The sequence below is a fragment of the Miscanthus floridulus genome, chromosome 4, assembly GCF_019320115.1.
Source record: "Miscanthus floridulus cultivar M001 chromosome 4, ASM1932011v1, whole genome shotgun sequence".
Lineage (NCBI taxonomy): Eukaryota > Viridiplantae > Streptophyta > Magnoliopsida > Poales > Poaceae > Miscanthus > Miscanthus floridulus.
The window spans coordinates 116,437,181-116,459,611 of record NC_089583.1 but is presented as its reverse complement, the minus strand read 5'-3'; the positions used below and the strand labels follow the sequence as shown (position 1 = coordinate 116,459,611).

Genomic DNA, 22,431 nt, shown 5'->3' with positions numbered 1-22,431 from the left:
GTTCAAGAAGATAAAATAGATTTTTTCCTACTGCGGCCACAGTACTGCGTGAGGGGACTTGCAGCCAAAAAGCAGCCGCAGCTGGTGTTTAAAATAATATTGTGGACCACGCATCAACAATCGTACAATGTCTGTTCAAGGACGGTGTCATTATTTCAATGGTACGTGAGTCAGCATCAATATACATGTGGTGACTTTGTCAATTTTTAGATCTAACGGTCTAGTCTTTTAGATGCTCTAATGAAAATGTGGTATACGTATGTTCATGTAGGGAAACATACACGGCTTGAAAAGAAACGGGGAGGAAAAAAAATCAGTAGGAACCGTCCTACGCGAATGCCTGATGCGTGAGCCAGCCATGTGTTTCAGCACGGATTGTCCCCACACGATTTTTTTTTTCGGGCCACCGCCACCACACCACACACACAGCGTGTCCCTGCCAGCTCAATGTAATTCGATCGTTTAGGCCAGTAATTCGATCGTCAGCCCTCTGCTCTTCAGGCTTGTCGTATATGATGCCGCACCCAAGTTGCATACGAAAACGATGATGAAGTCAAACGAGAGCCGTTGGTGGCATTGTCGTCGTAATCTTACAACTAGATTGTGCAAAGGCAAACTAAGCAGGTGATTAGTCCGCTCACTAATATGATAATGTACAGTCTCGCAAAAGAAAATGATAATGTACAGCAACAGCTCTCTGTAAGAATGTACTCTGTATTACGTAGATCTCGCACTACGCATCAAGCATCATCAACGCTCGTAACGATCATGGGGAGCCCGTACTAGGGGCGCAGCATGATGACGTCGGTCGGCGCGTGCACGTACTCCGGCGAGAGGGTGAGCGCGAGCCGCTGCAGGACCGCGGCGACCACGGCCCTCGCCTCGACCATGGCGAAGTTCTGGCCGATGCAGTTCCTCGGCCCGCTGGAGAAGACCAGCAGCGCGCTCAAGTTCTTGGGCGCCGCCTTGGTGGTGCCGGCGTCGAACCGCAGCGGGTTGAACTCGCAGGCGTCGTCGGGCCACACCTCCCTGTCGCGGTGCATCGTCGCGATCGCCAGCATCAGGAGCGCGTCCGCGGGCACCACCACGCCGCCCAGCTCCACCGCCCACCGCGTCCGCCGCCGGATCAGCGGGACCGGGTTAGGGCTGGATATCGAGCCAGCTTAGCGAGCCAGTTCGGCTCGACTTGTTAATATTATGAGCTAGAGGATCAGTTCGTCTCGACTCGTTACTGAGCTTGAGCTAGCTCGTTTAGCTCGCGAGCTGCTAAAAAATAGAACATACATATTTATAATGTTTATGCTACATTAATTTCAGAAGATGACGTCCACCATTATGCAACCATACATGATTAATACATATCAGGTTCATCAAAAGTATCAACCATGCAACATGGTCCATCCATGATCATACAGTTCCAGCATACTAACTAGTTGTTTGCCATCACAAACTTAGAAAAGTCCACAGATTTAATGTCAGCATCATCATCTTCTCCCTGGAAAATCATCCATAAAATCAATATTTAAGTACCACAACAATTATAAAATTAAAATTCATATGAAACAGCTAAAAATAAGACTACATATTAATAGAATATATGTACACTTCTAGGTCATCATTATCATCTTCTGAATTCATGGTCGTGGGCTGATAGGCCTCCGCTCGCGAGCAGCTCGCGAGCTGGCTCGAGCTAGCTCGTTAAAATAACGAGCTAGACTTCTAGCTCAACTCGTAAAAAAGTTAAAACGAGCTGAGCTGAGTCGGCCACGAGTCAAGCGAGTTGACGAGACGTGGGTACTTTGTGCAGCCCTAGACCGGGCTGTACAGCCGCAGCGTCTCCAGGATGAACAGGTTCATCTGCGGACACACGTACGCACATTGCATGCAACTCGAATAAGCAAGCATCCATCGATCCATCAAGTCACAAGCATTCAAGCAAGACGACCAAACATACCAGCTTGAGCTTGCCGAGCATGTCGTGGGTGGAAGCCCGCCCGTGCCCTGCCGCGGCCGCACTCCCTCAGCACCTCGGCCCGGAGCTTCTCCTGCCACTCCGGGTGCGTGCTGAGCAGGGAACATGACCCAGGTGAGCAGGTGCGAGGTGGTCTCCTGCCCCGCGAAGAAGAAAGTCTTGCACTCGTCGATGATCTCGTCCATGCTCAGGAGCTGGTCGCCGCCGTGCTCCGGCGCGCAGGCCTCCAGCATCAGCCCCAGGAGGTCGTTCGGGCCTTGTCCTTGGTGGCGAGCCGGTTCTCGATGATCCGCGTCAGCGTGCTCCTCACCTCCTTGTCCAGCTTCCACACTCGCATGCTCCGGGCCAGCGCGCGCGGCCGCCACACGAGGCGCACCAGCGCGTCGAACGCCCACGAGGCCAGCGCGGCCGCGAGCGCCGCGGACAGCAGCCACCCGTACTCCATATCACCGCCGCGCTGGACGACGACGGCCGGCGCTGGCTGATGCCTCGCTGACGGACGGATTGGATGAGAAGGTCGGGTCCAACTGTCCAAGCCTTTGCCAGCCAAGCAAGCAACCGCTAGCCCGGAGGACGGAGGTTCTTGCGTGATATCAGATCAGATGGCTGTGGCGTGATGTGAACGATGTCCGTACTGGATTGAAGGACACAGCCGGGGCGAGGGACCATTTATACTGTGTGTACGAGCAGGACCACCTGCAAGCTTCGGCTGGTTCGTTCGTGAGGGATTACGCCATGGCTTTGCTATGACATTGTTTGGTTGTGTTGCTGAAATGTGTGAATTATATATGAACCGTGTTATGCTACCAATCATATATATACACCCTGTTCGCTTGGGCTTGTTTGACTTATAAGTCATACTTTTTCAGCCAACGAATATTATTTTTCTCTCACACCAAATCAGCCAACGGTACTTTCATCCATGGCTTATCAGCCAAACAAGCCCAAGCGAACACGACTAAAGTTCATAATATTTGTGATTTGAAACATTCTATTAGTATTTGTGATTTGAACTCATTTACCAGATAATATTCTATAAAATAATGAGGATATATTTGTACCATTTTCCTCTAGTTGTCCGCCTGTTCGTAGTTGTTGAGTCAGTTCACACTGATTATCAAACTTTTTGTGTCAATCTGATCTTGTATTTTATGCTATGTTATGTTCTGCTGCCTTGCAATACAATAAAAGATCAAATTTGTGATGCATACTGAATTCTAATCTGTTGCTCTAAAACCGTTTGTTGGAGTCCTTAGAACACCCATTTTTCTTGTTCCCTATATCCTGTGCTTTGGACAACCCAAACACCTAGGCGCTAATAGCCTTAGGACACCCATGAGTTTAGGTAGTGTTTGATGAGATTGTTTCAGGTGGGATATTCCATCTTTCGCATGCTATTTGGTTATGGGACAGTCGGAGACGGGACGATCCCCATTAGGGAATATACCTTTTAGATGTGGGTTCAACTCGTCTCTAGAAATTTGATGGACGGGGTCGTCCTAAGTGGGACCAGCGTTACACGCACACGAGGAAGAAGAGAAGGCGCGCGCAGGCACAAGGGCGAGGCAGTGCTCCGGGTGAAGCAACGCCCGTCCGAGCTCACCAGCAGAGGAGAGGAGAAGAGCGACGCACGCCAAGCTCATTAGCGGAGGATGGTCGGTGCAGACGACAAAGGGTAGAGGGGCGTAGGGCCATGGTCCAACGACGGGGCCACAAGGTGCAGGCGTCAACATGCGAGGCCTAGGGCTGAGTTCCAACGACCGACGGTATCAAATGCAACCAGTGGGGTAGAAACTAGTAAGGTGGAAGATGAGGAAAAAAAATGTTAACAGGTAGACCATATATGTCATGGCTCAACCCACTTTTCGATATCCTTCGACTAGGGGCGAATCTAGGATATCATGTCACTGGGTCAAGCACTAAGCAACTGGGTTAAAGACGTGTTGATTCTCCATTCGAAAGAGTAATTTGCAGGTCGGTAAAAACAACTTTTAGTGAGTTTTCAGAAAGTTACCGTTGCAAGGTTACCCCAATGGATATATATTGTAGATTCACCTCTGCCTTCAACCAAACACTAGACAAAAATGATCTAATCCCCCTCAACTAAACACGAGATGGAACCGTCTCATAACTCAAAACAGAGACATGAGTGTCCCACCCGCCATGTCTCAGAACCAAACACAATAAAGTAGATGGGTTCAAAAATAACATTATGTAGTGCAGAAAAATTACTATAAATTGGAATGTGCTACTCTGGTAAGACATATACAGCATGCATTCGACTCTAGTCGTACTGTCATTACTCCTACAGACGCCTGAGGAGCATGGGGAGCCCATGCCTGGGCCGCAGGGTGATCACATCCATGGGCGCGTGGACGTATTTTGGGGACAGCTCGAGCTCAAACCTCTGCAGGATCATGGCGACCACAGCCTTGGCCTCGATCATTGCGAAGTTCTGACCGATGCACGACCTTGGCCCACTGGAGAAAGACAGCAGCGCATTGGGGTACTTGGCCGCCCTGGTCACCCCGTTCTCGAACCTCTCCGGCTTGAACTCGCCGGCGTCATCGCCCCAGACCTCCTTGTCGCGGTGGATCGTCGCGATTGGAATGGTCAGGATCGCGCCCTCGGGTACCCTGACGCCACCGAGGTCGAGGTCTGATCCTGTCTTCCTCTGGATCAGGGACACCGGGCCGTAGAGCCGCAGCGTCTCCAGGAGGAACATGTTGACTAGCTTCAACTTGTTGAGCGCGTCGCCGGTGGGGATCTCGTCGCCGCACTCCCGCCGCACCTCCTCCCGGAGCCTGTCCTGCCACTCCGGGTGTGTGCTCAGAAGGAAGGAGGCCCAGGTGAGCAGGTGCGACGTCGTGTCGTGCCCGGCGAAGAAGAAGGTCTTGCACTCGTCGATTATCTCGTCCATGTTCAGCACCGGCGTCTCGCCGTGCTCCGGCGCGCACGCCTCCAGCATGAGCCCGAGCAGGTCGTTGCCGTAGCCGGCGGTGTCCTTGCTGGCGAGGCGTGTCTTGATGATGTCCATGAGCATGCCCCTCACCTGCTTGTCCAGCTTCCGTGTCCTGAGGTTCTTCTCGGTTGGAAGGTACTTGAGAGCTGGGACCTGAACATTGAAAATGGTCGAGAAGGCGATGTACTGGAGCTCCCTCTGCGCCAGGAAGACCTGTTTCCCCTCGTTGTAGCTGCTCCCGAACGCCGTGTGCGAGATCACGTCGGCGGTGAGCTCCTCGAACCGGCTGCTCAGCTCGACCTCCACGTGGCTGCCGCCCTTCGCGAGCTGTGCCTTCCACTCGGAGATCATCGAGCGAGCACAGTCGGATATGGTGACCGTCATCATCTTGAGCTTGTCCATGTTGAAGGCCGGGTGCACGACCTTGCGGTGGCGCTTCCACTCGTCGCCGTCGGTGAGGACGAGGCCCTTGCCGAGCAGGCGGGAGATGTGCGGGTTCATGAGGTTCTTGGGGTAGAGGCCGGTGCGGTCGAAGAGCACCTGCCTGACCACGTTCACGTCCGCCACGCACACATTCGGCCTCGCGCCGGTCCAGTACACGAACGTCCGGCCTGCAGCCATTCACGGCGTCGTACGTAGTTAAGAAACATGCAATTTGCAGTCATGGAGGACCTAATAACAAACGAATAAGCAGCAGCCAGCAGGGCGGCCTGTCACGACGCACGTACCGTAGAGCGCGATCCATTTGCGGAGGTGCGGCTGCACCATGGGGATGAAGTCGTGGTCGTCGACGTCCAGCGTGACGGCGGCGCCCTCGCCGCGGAGCTGCTTGATCTCGCCGAGGCTCCCGGTGAAGAACCTGTAGGACGGCCCGCGCACGCCCTGCGCGCGGAACCTCCGGGTGATGGCGTAGGGGCGCCAGACGAGGTGCACCAGCGCGTTGAACGCCCACGACGCCAGCACCGCCGCGACGGCCGCAGCCACCATCCAGGCCAGTCCCATGGCTCGTGGTCACTGCCGAGCTGCTACCTCTCAGAGTCTCAGTCAGATCGGGTCTGCACGTGCGCGCGGCCGAGTAGGAAATCTTGGTTTTCTTGCTGGGTTGAAAGAAAGCTTGTTTTTCTGCTGACACTTGGATCGGAGGTGAGGTTGTTTGTGTGGGCTGAGGGTGGAGGGTGCTATTTATACCGCGTTTTTCTGGACGACCGTTTGACGTTCTAGTCGCCGGGGCGCTTGGTGGGTTGTCGGGGCCGGTGAGATCAGTGGTGATGCCAGCAGAATGCAAATGGGAACGGGCGTTTTCGTTTGCAAGAGCAGGACCGCTTGATTGACGTCCACATCGACATGGAAAACCGCGTCGCTCTTCCGGTTTCTGGAAGGTCGGGCCGTAATACACAAACGTTACGAAATGATGCGCCACACACCTACTGGTACTTTGGACGTAGGCGGTGTTTAATTTCAGGGACTAAAGTTTAGGATGTCACATCGGATATTATATTGGAGTGTCACATGTGAGTGTTTGGATAGTAATAATAAAATAAATTACAAAAGTCCTCGGTACTCCGTGAGAAAATCCAAGTGGAGTTGGAGAGGATGAAAGGGGATTGGGAAGGATTTTGACTTTTTCTAGGGTTGAGATGGAGATTGAGATTGGTACAATGGCGAGTACTGTCTCTGACTCAATTGCGATTTCACATATCCACGCGTTGTATGTACTTCTACAGCTATTTCTATAGCTATCTCGGATTGACGTTGTAATTTTACAGCTACTCTGCTTGTCGTGTTTGTGTGCTACAGCTATCTCAGATTGATGTTGACTTCTATAGCTATTCTAGGGTATCAAATCCGAATCTCCTCCAATCCATATGGATGAAGAGTAAAACGAACGAGCCCTTAATTTGTGGCCAATTTGTCCCTAAATCAGCTTGGCTTTAGACCTGGACTACAGTTGCGTTGCCATGGCTTGGAATTATGTCAAAATTTCAATGTTCGGGACAGCCGCAGCATACTCCAGGGACGATGAGATCATGGCTACGGTGGCCGTCCTCACCCAGACGCCACAAAAGCGCCCTTGGGGAGGTTCGGTGCCAGGCCACAAGACTTACAAGCGTGATCGAATTGCAGCAGACCGGCAACTAAATCAGGACTACTTTGTTGAACGTCCACTTTACAATGAGGAACATTTTAGAAGGAGGTACAATCTTTGGCCTAGTTTCCATTTGCATGACACATTGGATTAATTTGATAAACAATTCTAATTTTGTGCTGTAGGTTCCGTATGAGACGGGAATTGTTCCTTCGGATAGTGGATGAGATCACTGCCAAGAATATCTTCTTCAAACAGAGGAGAAATGCTACTGGGCAGTTAGGATTCTCTTCTCTTCACAAGTGCACGGTGGCTGTAAAGATGCTAGCATATGGAGGCCCAGCTGATGAGTTGGATGATCATTTGAAAATGGGAGAGAGTACTGTCCTGGAGACCCTGAAGGAATTTGTTATGACTGCGATCGAGGTGTTCGGCAAAGAATTTCTTCGTCCTCCCAGAAGTGAGGAGATAGAGCACATATTAAGCATCAATTTGGCTAGAGGTTTCTCGGGAATGATAGGCAGCATCGATTGCATGCACTGGGAATGGTCTAACTGCCTGACTGGTTGGCAAGGCATGTACAGAGGGCACAAAGGCAAGCCAACTCTAATACTTGAGGCGGTGGCGACCGAGGATCTTCAGATTTGGCATGCTTACTTTGGTTTACCAGGGTCTCGCAATGACATTAATGTTTTGCATCGTTCCAATGTTTTTGATGATTTGGCTAACGGGAGGGCACCCTCAGTTGAGTTCCATGTCAACGACAACATATATTCCCTTGGATACTACCTAGCAGATGGCATCTATCCCGATTGGGCTACACTAGTGAAAAGCACTCCTTTGCCAGTTAGCAACAAGCAAAAGGTATTTTCTGAGCAACAGGAGTCATGTCGAAAGGACGTGGAGAGAGCTTTTTGTGTCCTACAGGCTAAGTGGAAAATCTTGCATAGGCCATCTCGTTTATGGAATCAAAAAGTACTTAATTCCATCATGCATGCTTGTGTCATACTTCACAACATGGTAGTTGAAGATGAGCTCGGGGTTCAGCTACCTAATATCCACCCATCAGAATGGCCTGGAGTGGCTGACCCACCAATTAACCAAGATAGAGAAATCCCGGGAATTGAGAAACTTGTTGATGCTCAAAACATCATTCAGGATAGAGAGACAGCAGCTTAGCTTCAAAACGACATGATGGAACACATGTGGATGCTTTACGGCTAATGCTCTAGTCCTTTTGGTCCTAATAACAAGAACTAAAGTATTTACCTGTAGGTTTAGTTTTTTTTGTTGCCGTCTCTGTATGTAGCTGTAGGTTTAGCTGCAGGCAGCTTACTGATAAGGCCTTTGTATTTTGTTGGCAGCCGACACATGTAGATATTTTGTTGCTTGTTGATAAGAAATATATGATATCTGTAGTGGAATTCTGTTGGAGTTCTGTAATTATTTCAGTGGCGTGCACCTTCAATCTAGAAGTATTTTCAAAACAAAAGGTAGGTAACTGACATGGCTTTTTCAACATAGGAAACGAGTAGCCCTGCCTGCCATCAGTCAGGTAATGTAGACTCTGTAATTCACATTACAATCTCAGAGCGTCTGCCTATTTGGTACTTTAGGAATATATCAATACTGACATATCATGGTCTATTATAATACATCTTGATCTTGTGTTATTGTTTCTGAAGCCCTAGCATTCCTTTAACAATTCTGAGTAATACTGCAAAAAGGCAAGAGTATGACAAGAAAGGCATTCTATATGTTCAAGATCAGAATGTGGTGATAAGCATTAAGCAACTATTCTTTTCTATTGTTATCTTATCGTACAACACTACAGACATGCAAAATCAGATTGCCTATACACAACAGTTCACAACACTACAGATAATACATCAGTTCAACAGATAATAGAAAAGCTGCACACGATACATTTATTCAACTCTAGTTCAACTGAAGTTTAACACACGCTCCTTAGTCTTCATTGTTCGAGGGGCTGATGAATCCTCTGCGCTCCATGATTTGCCGCTGCATGCCAAGATAATAGTTTTTCAGATAAAGGGGGGCCTTCTCAATGTCAACCGACATAATACTAGACTCAGCTAATATCAGGTGAGCCTCTGACTCCTTCTCTCTAATCGCATTTTCCTTCTTTTTCTGCTGCACACTCATCTTCATATGCTTCTTCTGAAGGTTGAAAAGATCCCTTTGAATTTTTATTTTTTCATCCCTCCTACTAAGGATTTCAGTCATTTGCTGGTCTTGCTTCTGATCGGTCTTCTTTGATTTCTCCTGCAACCGCTGGAGGACTTCAACAGCCATACTAGATGACAATGTCTCTGTGAAGCTCTTTGATCTATGCCTCTTCGCACTATCCCTACCCTTAGGACGTGATGTGTCTATATTCTCATTCCCATATTCTGCATGGCCAGCCACAGTATGGCCTTGAGTTGGAGGAGATGACATTCCATCTGGTGATGTAGAGTTGTTTAGCTCAAGAAACTTATTGTTCCATTTGGCCTCATTGCGAAGTTTTTTTCCAGCAATGCATGATGGTAAAAGGTTCTGTCCTCTTGTACATTTGTACAGCATCATCAATCTGCACATATGAATATAGACTAAACCGATTCAAAAAATAAACATATGGAAATTAGTGAGATGAAGGACAACATGAGTGGAAGTATACCCAATCCTGCTCATGTTTTCTGCTCTCATTCATCCTATCAATAACTTCTTTGTGCCCATAGAACTTGTTCATCGCTTTCTGAATCAATGCCCACCTATGCTGAATCGCAATCTGGCTACGATTGGACCCTTTAGGCTTATGCTCATTGAAATAATCACGCATCCTCTTGTAATAACCACCTGAAGTCTGATTCACACCTGCATGTTATGCCACCATGTTATTTGGACATCAAAGGGTCAAAGATTTCTTAAAAGACGTTGCAAACTATTACCAGTAATAGGGTCTTTGCTAATATTCAGAAATACCGAACACACCACCAAGTCCTCCTCTTTGGTGAATGCAGTTCCTCTCCTGGACACGTTTTTCTTCTTTACGTCCCTCTGTGATTTGAATGATGGAGGGTCCTGAGAGCCATGTGTGTTGTCAATGGAGAACCCCTGACTAAGTTGCCCATCCATAGATGGGTAGGACATCTGGGAGGAGCCATGCATGTTGAACTAGTGATGAAAAGAACTGTTAATCATTGATGTATTGATATGTAAATAGAAACAAACCATCATGCATGGCTGCAATAAACCTGGGGTTTTGGAGGAACAACCAAAGATTGCAAAGCAGGAGAATAACCAAAAGCCCACTGATCTGCCCCAAAGATTTCTCTAGATTCGCCAACGCGACCACTTGTGCCACTAAAAATATTATCCATCATCCTAGTTCAAAGAGATTCAATAATGGTGATGCACAACAAGAAGCAAAAGAATATATCAGCACAGACGGTGTATTTGGTTCTTCGATCCATAGGCAATTTGGTCCCTATCTAAAACCACCAGCAAGATATATGCCACGGGGAAGTAGTCAACAAGACAAGTCTTCTAATGTATTTAGGGGGTGTTTGGTTCCTATGGACTAAAGTATTTTGGACTAAAATCTACACTTTAGTTGGACTAAACAGCCAAACACTTGGACTAAAAGTGGACTAAAGTTCTTTAGTCCTTTAGTCCACAAAACTGGACTAAAATAGACTAAAAGGTGTTGGGGACACCCATGCCCCTTATTTATTGTCCTCTCTCTCTTCTAGGGTAAAAGAGTGGATAAAAGAGTCTTTCTTTCACATCATTTAACGACTTTAGTCCATTTTAGTTCAAGAAACCAAACACCACTTTAGTCCACTTTTAGTTCATGAACTAAAGTGGACTAAAACTTTAGTCCATGGACTAGAAAAAAAAACAGGCCCTTAATATTGTTTAGTTTAAGATGGCTCATAGAGTAACACAGACATTACTAGTTTGCCCTATTTAAATCCCAATTGTCTCATATGTCAGCTAATAATCCACCACAAAATAGAGTTGTGCTATGATAAAATAAATGCCTAATACGAGAAGTCTAGTCTAGCGTTTATGTTTCACTAAAATGCAACTAAGAACACCCAAAAAAGGTGGACAACGAAATAAAACTGGAATGCAGTACACACAATTGCTAAGTTCACGGTGAAATCATAAGATGAGCACCATTATTCTATTCCCATTGCCAGGTCGTATGCATATGCCAGTCCAATTGATCAAGCGACTTTGGGGTGCCTTACTGCTGATCGAGTCGATTTGCAGCTGTACTCATTCTCAAAGTAGGTTGATGCAAATAAGCCTTCCATCGTGAATGCAGTCACAATTTTTTTTTGTCTTGCTTACTATTACTTCATATATTACTAAACATGGGTCGTTTTGTATTTAAAGTAGTGCATCATTTGTTCATTCGTTCAGGCATGGTGAATTGGATATATATATATATATATATATATATATATATAGACTAGGACAGCATACAATATTTTTTTCCTGTGCCAAATCTACCACTACCATCTGCCCTGTAAAATGAGTCATGGGTGAACACATACTGCCACTACAGTTCTGGGCTATTATATATACTCACAGATTTGTGATTTCCAACTGTACTACCACACAACTCACAATTCAATCCATCTCGGTCATGAGAATCAGATGACGCGAAGAACTTTACATAGATGGATCAGCAGCGGATCGAGCCAAATCTGAATGAGCGACAGCAGATGGGGGAGGAAATGCAGGGACATAAGCGAAACCAGCTCATGTCCGCCTAGGAGCTGGCAGGCCGGCGGCAGCCGAAGCGTGGAGCGGGCGAGTGGCAGCGGCTGCGCCGCTGGGGCGGGGACGCGCCATCGCAGGGCGGGCTGGCCAGGGCTCCGTGACGAGCTTGGAGGACGCGGCGGTGAGGCAGAGGGATCCATACCTGCGAAGCCTAGCTCGGTGCAGATCTCGCCGACGGCAACTCGTCGGGTGCGCTTTCCTCTTCTTTCCCCTCCCGCGAAACGGTTGTGCGGGCGTGGCAGAGATATGGGTCGAGGAGAGAGACAGACGCTTATTTGGGTTCCCACTCGACACCGACGCAAATTGGGTCTTCGGTTTCCCTACTCCGTTGGACCGTCCTTTTTTCACCTAAACCAACATGAACGAGGCATATTTAGGCTTAGGTGTCATAGTGTGTAGGCTGTTGGAGACAGTCTTAGGACACCCATGAGTTTAGGTAGCGTTTGATGAGATTGTTTCAGGTGGGATATTCCATCTTTCACATGCTATTTGGTTATGGGACAGTCGGAGATGGGACGATCCCCACTAGGGAATATACCTTTTAGATGTGGGTTCAACTCTGAAGGGACCGTGACGCCTAAGAGGGGGGGGGGGGGTGAATTAGGCAACTTAAAAATTCTAACTCTAAACTATGGCCTCTTTTTGTAACCCTAGCAAAACCTATGCAATAGATAAACTATCTAGATGTGTAACTATGGTTTTGCTAGTGTGTTGCTATCTCTACCGCAAACGTAGTAAAGTAATCAATGTAAATGCGGAAGCTAAAGAACAAGATATAGATATGCAAACTCCCGTCGATGACTTTGGTATTTTTACCAAGGTATCGAGAAGCACGCAAGCTTCCCCCTAGTCCTCGTTGGAGCCCCTCGCAAGGAATCCCTCGCAAGGGCCAAGCTCCCGGTCGGGTAACTCCGTGGATAGCCTCGGGCCTTCCCTACACGCAAGTGGGTCTCTGACGTGCCTTCTAGCAAGCCTCTCCCGGATGCTCCCCGCCGTCTTCACTATCAAGCTTCCGGCCGAAACGCCGCGGGCCTTGTTCCCTCCGGTACACGGTGGCGGCCACACCACAAACGTGGTTGGTGTGATCTCGCAAGACTTCAAGCCCCTCCGATGTACAACAATGGTGCTCGCAAGCATCGAGTGGTAAGAGGTATGCAAACCTCACTAAACACAAGGCCTAAACCTAGAGCAAGCGCATAAGCGGTGGTCTAATCAACCAAAGCACTTCGCAAAGCACCTATGCTAATCACCTGATGAATCACTAAACACTATGCAAGTGGAGATCACAAAAAGGTGTATCAACACCCTTGGTATGTTTTCTTAGCTCCACTAAACTCAAATGGCCGGTTGGGGGTTGTATTTATAAGCCCCACTGAGAAAGTAGTCGTTGGGGTCGAACTCCCGCGAAACTGCTATTGACCGGACGCTGAATCGTCCTGACCGGACACGTCCGGTTGTCCTGACCATTGAGCTAGCAATATACTGATCAGACGCTGGCCAGCGTCCGGTCGCCTGCCATCAGACGTGTCTGGTCGCAAATTTGCCGCTCTGGAACCTCTCTGTACTTGATCGGACGCTGCTTTCCTGCGTCCGGTCGGTTTCACCGCCCGCGTCTGGTCGTCCCGACTGCAGAGCCACCGGTCCAGCATCCGGTCGTCCCGATTGCCGAGCCACCGGTCTAGCGTACGGTCGTCCCGACTGCCGAGCCACCAGCGTCCGGTCCAACGTCCGGTCGCCTCTGCGAGCTCGTTTCTTTGCGATCTTGCGTACGGCTTGGTTTCAATCTTCATGCTTGGACTTTGCTTGATCTCTTGGGTCTTCTCTTGTGCTCCTAAGGTCTTGCTTGAGGTGTTGATCATCGGATCATCACGTCACCTTCGTCCAAGTTACGTCTTGCACCCTATTGAACTACAAAACAAACACTTGCAAATTCATTAGTCCAATTTGATTGTGTTGGTCATCAAACACCAAAATCCAAAGTAAATGGGCCAAGGGTCCATTTTCCTTAGAATCTCCCCCTTTTTGGTGATTGATGCCAACACGGCCAAAGCAAGCAAATAATAAGAATTTGGAAGTTAAAAACTACCTACTTGCTAGGATGCAATGCAAAGGGCAAGTTTATTTGATACTTAAAGATACCAATTGAAATCATATATGGTATTAAGGGATACCAATCAAAGTCAATTGTAAGATACCAATTAAAACTTTACTTAAAAGCTTATCTTGCCCTTGCAAATGTCCCCATGTGATATTATGGATTAAAGCCTAGCTTTCTAAAAAAAGTCTCCCATTACTTAGACTAACCCATAATTCACTTTCCTCCCTTTCTCGGACCATTACTACTTGTAACTAAATGCTTGTCTTTGGTCCTTCAAATTCTCCCCCTTTGGCATCAAACACCGAAAAGGAAGATATTAGTAGCACAAGGGTGGGTCAAATTTCGTGATCCTTTGTATAGAGTGAAATGGATCACAAAATTTGACTCTCACATTATATAGACTAAGCTCCCCCTAAATATATGCATACATATGGTAGAAAGCAAAGCATATGCATAATTAGCAATTTATTGTGCAAGAGAGTTTAATCTATATAATGCATGGAGAAAGCATATAAATACGAAATGAAATCAACATGATGATGCCAATTGAAGAATGATGCTTAACTCCGGGGACTCCAATTTCCTTACAATGAGACTACTACACATGTGATAGGTTTGAAAAATTGATACCATTTGAAAAAGTATTAGTCTCAAAGCATCCAAGTTGTAGAATTAAGCTCCCCCTAAATTTGTGCACACAAGTGTTGAATACTTGTAAAATTTGTGCACATTGATTTAAGTATCAAAATACCGTTTGAAAGATGACTTCTCATGAATGTGAGAATTATTTTCAAAAATGATATTCGAGAGAGATTATCTACAATTTGGACTTTGGCACATATTAGATGAATAATTGTAAAACAAGCTATGTGCCGTGCTTCTAAACAATTTTAAACCATGTAGGTTTGCTCCAAGGGTTGATAATGAAACCGAGCAAGCCTACCATATGATATACCTATTGAATGCATGACAAAAGATTTAAGCATGTAAATGCAACCATAGGCATGAAAGATAACTAGATGCTTTAAGAGTATATCAATTGTAAAACAATGCCAATTGAAATGAATACTAAATGAAAGTAATGACATCTAGTTACCTAACATGGGAAGGAGAATTTGGGTCCATTGTATTCACTAACCTACTTGGCAATGACTTTGTCCATCATGATGTACCCCATGAAATGCACCCATACTTTGCCAAGTCTCCAAATTCTCCGAAGTCCGACGGACTTCTCACTTTCCTTTCGGGATCCAAACCTTCTTGGTGCTCTTCATGTTTGAAATAATTTCCTTTGGCACCCAAAAACGTTTGACCCCATTGTTGGCTTGCTTGTTCACCTTGATGGCCACCACCTTGTCATTTTTCTTCCTCTTCAAGAGATAAGGTGTGGAGGCCTTCTTGTCCACCTTATTGGTGTAGGTGTTGGAGAGCTTGCTTGTTTGCTTTTTCTCTTTCTTCTTTGCTCCTCCCCCATTCTTCACCTTGCACTCATAGAACTTGTGACCTTCCTTGTGGCACACGTAACAAACCATGGTTTGTCCTTCATCAAGCTTCTTCACTCCCTTGATGGTGTTATCTTGATGAAGTTGGGTTTGCTTCGCCTTGCCTTTCACTTGAGTCAAGTCCTTTGTGAGGCGAGCTACTTCTTGCTTGAGTTGTTCATTCTCTTTTGCAACCTCTTGTGTGCATGTATCTACAATAACTTTCTCAACACAAACTTGGTTGCACAAAGGTGAGTCAAAACATAAATCATTACAAGAAGTAGAGGCATCCTTTTTAGACATGTTAAAGATAGGACTTTTCTTTTTAGATGCCTTGGTAGGGGTTGTGCCAATGGCTTCTAGATTAGCAACTTTATTAGTTAGTTCATCACAATGTTTGCACATGGTTTCCATTTTAGCAAGCAAACTATTATATGCTTCTTGTGAGCTAACTAACTTTTCTTTTAATTTTTCATTTTTCTTTTCAAGTTACTCATCATTGATTGTGCATGCATTTGTTGTTTCACTAGTCTTAAGTTTCTCAATTTTAGTAGATAGTTCAACATTGAGATTAGCAAAGTTCTCATATTGTTCAAGCAAGATTTTGTATGCTTTTATGAACTATCTAGCTTTTCTTTTAAACTTTTGAGCTTCTTTTGTTGACTAGTGCAAGCTTTAGCATAATTAAGATTTTCTTGCACAAGTTCATGATAAGAAGGCATATCATCATTACTATCACTCTCACTAGAGGAAGAGCTTTCGTTACCTCGTGCCATAAGGCACACATGAGAAGAGCTTGATGATGATTGCTTGTGGCCTCGCCTCTTGTGATGGGGTTCTTCTTCACTTGAAGAATCATCCTATGATCTTATTGATGTGAGGGCTTGGTTCTTGCATGCCTTCTTCTTTGTCTTGGGTGTGGGCTTGTTTGGACAAATTTCCACAAAGTGCCCCAATTCGCCGCATCCATAGCATCCTCTCTTTCTTTGCTCATTTCTTTGATTTGTGAAAATGAAATCTTGAATTTGGATGGGCACACCCTTGACATTGAGCCTTTGGATCATCTCTCCACCTTGTTGATTACTTTGATTGATTCTTCATCAAGATCAGAGGTGGAGGAGGAATATTGATCATCATTTGAATCATCATCATCATCATCATCGCCCTCATCTTCTTCTTCATCTTCACTTGAGGAACTTGAGCTTGAGCTTGTCTCAACTTGCTTGCTCTTCATCTTTTTTTTTTCTCGCTACAAGCAAGAGCTTTGCCTTTGCTTGATGAAGAAGCTTCTTCTTGACCCATCTTATGTGACATTTTAAATGCCACTAACTTGCCAATGACTATGCCTGGGGTCATGTTGCTCAAGTCCTCCATGTTGTGAAGGATGGTGATGATGCTTGCATATTTCTTTTGTGGTAGCACGGAGATGATCTTCCTCACGATGTCCGCATCATCTAGCTTTAATAATCCTATAGAATGGAGCTCATTGATAATTAGATTCAAACGAGAATACATATCACGAATAAGCTCATCATCATTCATAGTAAAGGAATCATAGTTTTGCTTTGCTAGACAATGTTTTTGCTCATGAACATTGCTTGTGTCGTCATGGAGCTCTTGGAGTTTTAACCAAATTTCATGTGCCGTATTTAAAGTGAATACTTGGTTAAAAACATCTATACTAAGTGATTCAAACAAGCAATTTTTAGCTCTAGCATTGAAGTGCATTTCTTTTTCATCACTCTTTGTGAGTTTTTTGGGATTCTTGATGGGTTTCATCCCGTCACGAGTGACTCTCCATACATCCAAATCAACCGCCTCAAGGTGGCAAGCCATTCTAGCTTTATAGTATGGGAAGTTAGTGCCGTCAAAGTGCGGAGGCCTAGCGGTATCCATCCCAACCACTCTAAATAGTGTCGGCTCAACGGCGGTTAAGCCAAAGGTCCAAATTGAGCCAACCGGCTCTGATACCAATTGAAGGGACCGTGACGCCTAAGACGGGGGGGGGGGGGGGTTGAATTAGGCAACTTAAAAATTCTAACTCTAAACTATGGCCTCTTTTTGTAACCCTAGCAAAACCTATGCAATAGATAAATTATTTAGATGTGCAACTATGGTTTTACTAGTGTGTTGCTATCTCTACCGCAAACGTAGTAAAGTAATCAATGTAAATGCGAAAGCTAAAGAGCAAGGTAGAGATATGCAAATTCCCGTCGACGACTCTAGTATTTTTAATGAGGTATCGAGAAGCATGCAAGCTTCCCCCTAGTCCTCGTTGGAGCCCCTCGCAAGGAATCCCTCGCAAGGGCCAAGCTCCCGATCGGGTAACTCCGTGGATAGCCTCGGGCCTTTCCCACGCGCAAGTGGGTCTCCGACGTGCCTTCCAACAAGCCTCTCCCGGATGCTCCCCGCCGTCTTCACTATCAAGCTTCCGGCCGAAATGCCGCAGGCCTTGTTCCCTCCGGTACACGGTGGCGGCCACACCACAAACACAGTTGGTGTGATCTCGCAAGACTTCAAGCCTCTCCAATGTACAACAATGGTGCTCGCAAGCACCGAGTGATAAGAGGTATGCAAACCTCACTAAACACTAGGCCTAAACCTAGAGCAAGCGCATAAGCGGTGGTCTAATCAACCTAAGCACTTCGCAAAGCACCTATGCTAATCACCTGATGAATCACTAAGCACTATGCAAGTGGAGATCACTAAAATGGTGTATCAACACCCTTGGTATGTTTCCTTAGCTCCACTAAACTCAAATGGCTGGTTGGGGGTTGTATTTATAAGCCCCACTGAGAAAGTAGCCATTGGGGTCGAACTCCCATGAAACTGCTACTGACAAGACGCTGAATCGTCCTAACCGGACATGTATGGTCATCCCGACCGTTGAGCCGGCAATATACTGATCGGACGCTGGCCAGCGTCCGGTCGCCTGCCACCGGACGCGTCCGGTCGCAGATTTGCCGCTCTGGAACCTCTCTGTACTTGATCGGACGCTGCTTTCCTGCGTCCGGTTGGTTTCACCGCCCGCGTCCGATCGGTTTCACCGCCCGCGTCCGGTCGTCCCTACTGCAGAGCCACCGGTCCAGTGTTCGGTCATCACGACTGCAGAGCCACCGGTCCAGCGTTCGGTCGTCCCGACTGCCGAGCCACCGGTCCAGCGTCCGGTCGTCCCGACTGCCGAGCCACCAGCGTCCGGTCCAGCGTCCGGTCGCCTCTGCGAGCTCGTTTCTTCGCGATCTTGCTTACGGCTTGGTTCCAATCTTCATGCTTGGACTTTGCTTGATCTCTTGGGTCTTCTCTTGTACTTCTAAGGTCTTGCTTGAGGTGTTGATCATCGGATCATCACGTCGCCTTCGTCCAAGTTACGTCTTGCACCCTATAGAACTACAAAACAAACACTTGCAAATTCATTAGTCCAATTTGGTTGTGTTGGTCATCAAACACCAAAATCCAAAGTAAATGGACCTAGGGTCCATTTTCCTTACAAACTCATCTCCAGAAATTTGATGGACGGGGTCGTCCTAAGTGGGACCAGTGTTACACACGCACGAGGAAGAAGAGGAGGCGCGCGCAGGCACAAGGGCGAGGCAGTGCTCCGGGTGAAGTAGCGCCCGTCCGAGCTCACCAGCAGAGGAGAGGAGAAGAGGAGCGACGCGCGCCAAGCTCATTTGCGGAGGATGGTCGGTGTAGACGACAGAGGGCAGAGGGGCGCAGGGCCGTGGTCCAACGACGGGGGCCACAAGGTGCAGGCGTCAGCATGCGAGGCCTAGGGCTGAGTTCCAACGACCGACGGTACCAAATGCAAGCAGTGGGGTAGAAACTAGTAAGGTGGAAGATGAGGGAAAAAAATGTTAACAGGTAGACCATATATGTCATGGCTCAACCCACTTTTCGATATCCTTCGACTAGGGACGAATCTAGGATATCATGTCACTGGGGTCAAGCACTAAGCAACTGGGTTAAAGACGTGTTGATTCTCCATTCGAAAGAGTAATTTGTAGGTCGGTAAAAACAACTTTTAGTGAGTTTTCAGAAAGTTACCGTTGCAAGGTTACCCCAATGGATATATATTGTAGATTCGCATCTGCCTTCAACCAAACACTAGACAAAAATGATCTAATCCCCCTCAACTAAACACGAGAAGGAACCGTCTCATAACTCAAAACAGAGACATGAGTGTCCCACCCGCCATGTCTCAGAACCAAACACAATAAAGTAGATGGGTTCAAAAATAACATTATGTAGTGCAGAAAAATTACTATAAATTGGAATGTGCTACTCTGGTAAGACATATACAGCATGCATTCGACTCTAGTCGTACTGTCATTACTCCTACAGACGCCTGAGGAGCATGGGGAGCCCATGCCTGGGCCGCAGGGTGATCACATCCATGGGCGCGTGGACGTATTTTGGGGACAGCTCGAGCTCAAACCTCTGCAGGATCATGGCGACCACAGCCTTGGCCTCGATCATTGCGAAGTTCTGACCGATGCACGACCTTGGCCCACTGGAGAAAGACAGCAGCGCATTGGGGTACTTGGCCGCCCTGGTCACCCCGTTCTCGAACCTCTCCGGCTTGAACTCGCCGGCGTCATCGCCCCAGACCTCCTTGTCGCGGTGGATCGTCGCGATTGGAATGGTCAGGATCGCGCCCTCGGGTACCCTGACGCCACCAAGGTCGAGGTCTGATCCTGTCTTCCTCTGGATCAGGGACACCGGTCCGTAGAGCCGCAGCGTCTCCAGGAGGAACATGTTGACTAGCTTCAACTTGTTGAGCGCGTCGCCGGTGGGGATCTCGTCGCCGCACTCCCGCCGCACCTCCTCCCGGAGCCTGTCCTGCCACTCCGGGTGTGTGCTCAGAAGGAAGGAGGCCCAGGTGAGCAGGTGCGACGTGGTGTCGTGCCCGGCGAAGAAGAAGGTCTTGCACTCATCGATTATCTCGTCCATGTTCAGCACCGGCGTCTCGCCGTGCTCCGGCGCGCACGCCTCCAGCATGAGCCCGAGCAGGTCGTTGCCGTAGCCGGCGGTGTCCTTGCTGGCGAGGCGTGTCTTGATGATGTCCATGAGCATGCCCCTCACCTGCTTGTCCAGCTTCCGTGTCCTGAGGTTCTTCTCGGTTGGAAGGTACTTGAGAGCTGGGATCTGGACATTGAAAATGGTCGAGAAGGCGATGGACTGGAGCTCCCTCTGCGCCAGGAAGACCTGTTTCCCCTCGTTGTAGCTGCTCCCGAACGCCGTGTGCGAGATCACGTCGGCGGTGAGCTCCTCGAACCGGCTGCTCAGCTCGACCTCCACGTGGCTGCCGCCCTTCGCGAGCTGTGCCTTCCACTCGGACATCATCGAGCGAGCACAGTCGGACATGGTGACTGTCATCATCTTGAGCTTGTCCATGTTGAAGGCCGGGTGCACGACCTTGCGGTGGCGCTTCCACTCGTCGCCGTCGGTGAGGACGAGGCCCTTGCCGAGCAGGCGGGAGATGTGCGGGTTCATGAGGTTCTTGGGGTAGAGGCCGGTGCGGTCGAAGAGCACCTGCCTGACCACGTTCACGTCCGCCACGCACACGTTCGGCCTCGCGCCGGTCCAGTACACGAACGTCCGGCCTGCAGCCATTCACGGCGTCGTACGTAGTTAAGAAACATGCAATTTGCAGTCATGGAGGACCTAATAACAAACGAATAAGCAGCAGCCAGCAGGGCGGCCTGTCACGACGCACGTACCGTAGAGCGCGATCCATTTGCGGAGGTGCGGCTGCACCATGGGGATGAAGTCGTGGTCGTCGACGTCCAGCGTGACGGCGGCGCCCTGGCCGCGGAGCCGCTTGATCTCGCCGAGGCTCCCGGTGAAGAACCTGTAGGCCGGCCCGCGCACGCCCTGCGCGCGGAACCTCCGGGTGATGGCGTAGGGGCGCCAGACGAGGTGCACCAGCGCGTTGAACGCCCACGACGCCAGCACCGCCGCGACGGCCGCAGCCACCATCCAGGCCAGTCCCATGGCTCGCGGTCACTGCCGAGCTGCTACCTCTCAGAGTCTCAGTCAGATCGGGTCTGCACGTGCGCGCGGCCGAGTAGGAAATCTTCTGCTAGATCTCTTGGTTTTCTTGCTGGGTTGAAAGAAAGCTTGTTTTTCTGCTGACACTTGGATCGGAGGTGAGGTTGTTTGTGCGGGCTGAGGGTGGAGGGTGCTATTTATACCGCGTTTTTCTGTAGTCGCCGGGGCGCTTGGTGGGTTGTCGTTTGACGTTCTAGTCGCCGGGGCGCTTGGTGGGTTGTCGGGGCCGGTGAGATCAGTGGTGATGCCAGCAGAATGCAAGTGGGAACGGGCGTTTTCGTTTGCAAGAGCAGGACTGCTTGATTGATGTCCACGTCGACATGGAAAACCGCGTCGCTCTTCCGGTTTCTGGAAGGTTGGGCCGTAATACACAAACGTAACGAAATGATGCTCCACACCTAGTACTTTGCACCTAGGCGACGGGTAAAGTTCAGGGGTGGCACGTGTGTCACATACGAGTATTTGATAGTAATAATAAAATAAATTACGGAAGTTCTCGGTACTCCGCGAGATAAATTTATTAAACCTAATTAATCCGTCATTAGCACATGTTACTGTAGCTTTATTGTACCACCATATTTTTCGAATCATGGACTAATTAGGCTTAAAAAAAATCGTCTCGCAAATTAGTCACAATCTTTGCAATTAGTTATTTTTTAGTTTATATTTAATACTCTATGCATGTGTCAAACATCCGATGGAATATGGACTAAACTTTAAGGAGAGGAACTAAACAAGGCCTGAATATGCCAATATATTGCAGTTGCGTGTGGATGGTGGGATTTCTTAATTGTTGTGGCCGACGCATGTTTACTCTAATACAGTTCATCACACCATGATTATTTATTCTAATACTCTCTCCATTCTAAAATATCTGTCGTTTTCGTTTTTCGAGAAATAATTTTAACAAAATATATATTAAAAAATATTAATATTTATGATGCATAATTAGTATTATTAGAAAGATCAGCGAATCTAGTTTTT

The 22,431-nt window shown here is 47.9% G+C and overlaps 4 protein-coding genes and 1 pseudogene across 4 annotated transcripts; 1 reads left to right on the top strand and 4 right to left on the bottom strand.

Annotated features, from left to right (window-relative positions):
* Positions 1–740: 740 nt before the first annotated feature.
* On the bottom strand, positions 741–2,417 carry LOC136549166 (cytochrome P450 709B2-like; annotated as a pseudogene).
* Positions 2,418–4,177: 1,760 nt separating this feature from the next.
* Positions 4,178–6,071, bottom strand: LOC136552793 (cytochrome P450 709B2-like). Its single transcript, XM_066544364.1, has 2 exons — positions 5,663–6,071; positions 4,178–5,545 (listed from the first exon to the last, which is right to left on the bottom strand). The coding sequence occupies exons 1-2, from the start codon at positions 5,934–5,936 to the stop codon at positions 4,278–4,280; spliced, it is 1,542 nt and encodes a 513-aa protein (XP_066400461.1). The 5' UTR covers positions 5,937–6,071; the 3' UTR covers positions 4,178–4,277.
* An 821-nt stretch (positions 6,072–6,892) lies between these two features.
* On the top strand, positions 6,893–8,199 carry LOC136549165 (protein ANTAGONIST OF LIKE HETEROCHROMATIN PROTEIN 1-like). Its single transcript, XM_066540444.1, has 2 exons — positions 6,893–7,128; positions 7,206–8,199. The coding sequence occupies exons 1-2, from the start codon at positions 6,893–6,895 to the stop codon at positions 8,197–8,199; spliced, it is 1,230 nt and encodes a 409-aa protein (XP_066396541.1).
* A 1,336-nt stretch (positions 8,200–9,535) lies between these two features.
* LOC136549164 (glutathione S-transferase T3-like) lies at positions 9,536–10,406 on the bottom strand. Its single transcript, XM_066540443.1, has 4 exons — positions 10,278–10,406; positions 9,972–10,197; positions 9,701–9,897; positions 9,536–9,613 (listed from the first exon to the last, which is right to left on the bottom strand). Exons 1-4 carry the CDS (start codon positions 10,404–10,406, stop codon positions 9,536–9,538), a joined length of 630 nt encoding a protein of 209 aa, XP_066396540.1.
* Positions 10,407–19,631: 9,225 nt separating this feature from the next.
* On the bottom strand, positions 19,632–21,560 carry LOC136552792 (cytochrome P450 709B2-like). The gene is made up of 2 exons (XM_066544363.1): positions 21,117–21,560; positions 19,632–20,999 (listed from the first exon to the last, which is right to left on the bottom strand). Exons 1-2 carry the CDS (start codon positions 21,388–21,390, stop codon positions 19,732–19,734), a joined length of 1,542 nt encoding a protein of 513 aa, XP_066400460.1. The 5' UTR covers positions 21,391–21,560; the 3' UTR covers positions 19,632–19,731.
* Between the last annotated feature and the right edge of the window lie 871 nt (positions 21,561–22,431).

Coding starts and splice junctions, on each gene's coding strand:
- LOC136549165 (XM_066540444.1), top strand. CDS start 6,893: ATGGCTTGGAATTATGTCAAAATTTCAATGTTCGGGACAGCCGCAGCA. Junction 7,129..7,205: donor GAGGAACATTTTAGAAGGAG/GTACAATCTTTG, acceptor TTTGTGCTGTAG/GTTCCGTATGAGACGGGAAT.
- LOC136549164 (XM_066540443.1), bottom strand. CDS start 10,406: ATGATGGATAATATTTTTAGTGGCACAAGTGGTCGCGTTGGCGAATCT. Junction 10,198..10,277: donor TTGTTCCTCCAAAACCCCAG/GTTTATTGCAGC, acceptor TTTCATCACTAG/TTCAACATGCATGGCTCCTC. Junction 9,898..9,971: donor TAGCAAAGACCCTATTACTG/GTAATAGTTTGC, acceptor CATAACATGCAG/GTGTGAATCAGACTTCAGGT.
- LOC136552793 (XM_066544364.1), bottom strand. CDS start 5,936: ATGGGACTGGCCTGGATGGTGGCTGCGGCCGTCGCGGCGGTGCTGGCG. Junction 5,546..5,662: donor CAAATGGATCGCGCTCTACG/GTACGTGCGTCG, acceptor GAATGGCTGCAG/GCCGGACGTTCGTGTACTGG.
- LOC136552792 (XM_066544363.1), bottom strand. CDS start 21,390: ATGGGACTGGCCTGGATGGTGGCTGCGGCCGTCGCGGCGGTGCTGGCG. Junction 21,000..21,116: donor CAAATGGATCGCGCTCTACG/GTACGTGCGTCG, acceptor GAATGGCTGCAG/GCCGGACGTTCGTGTACTGG.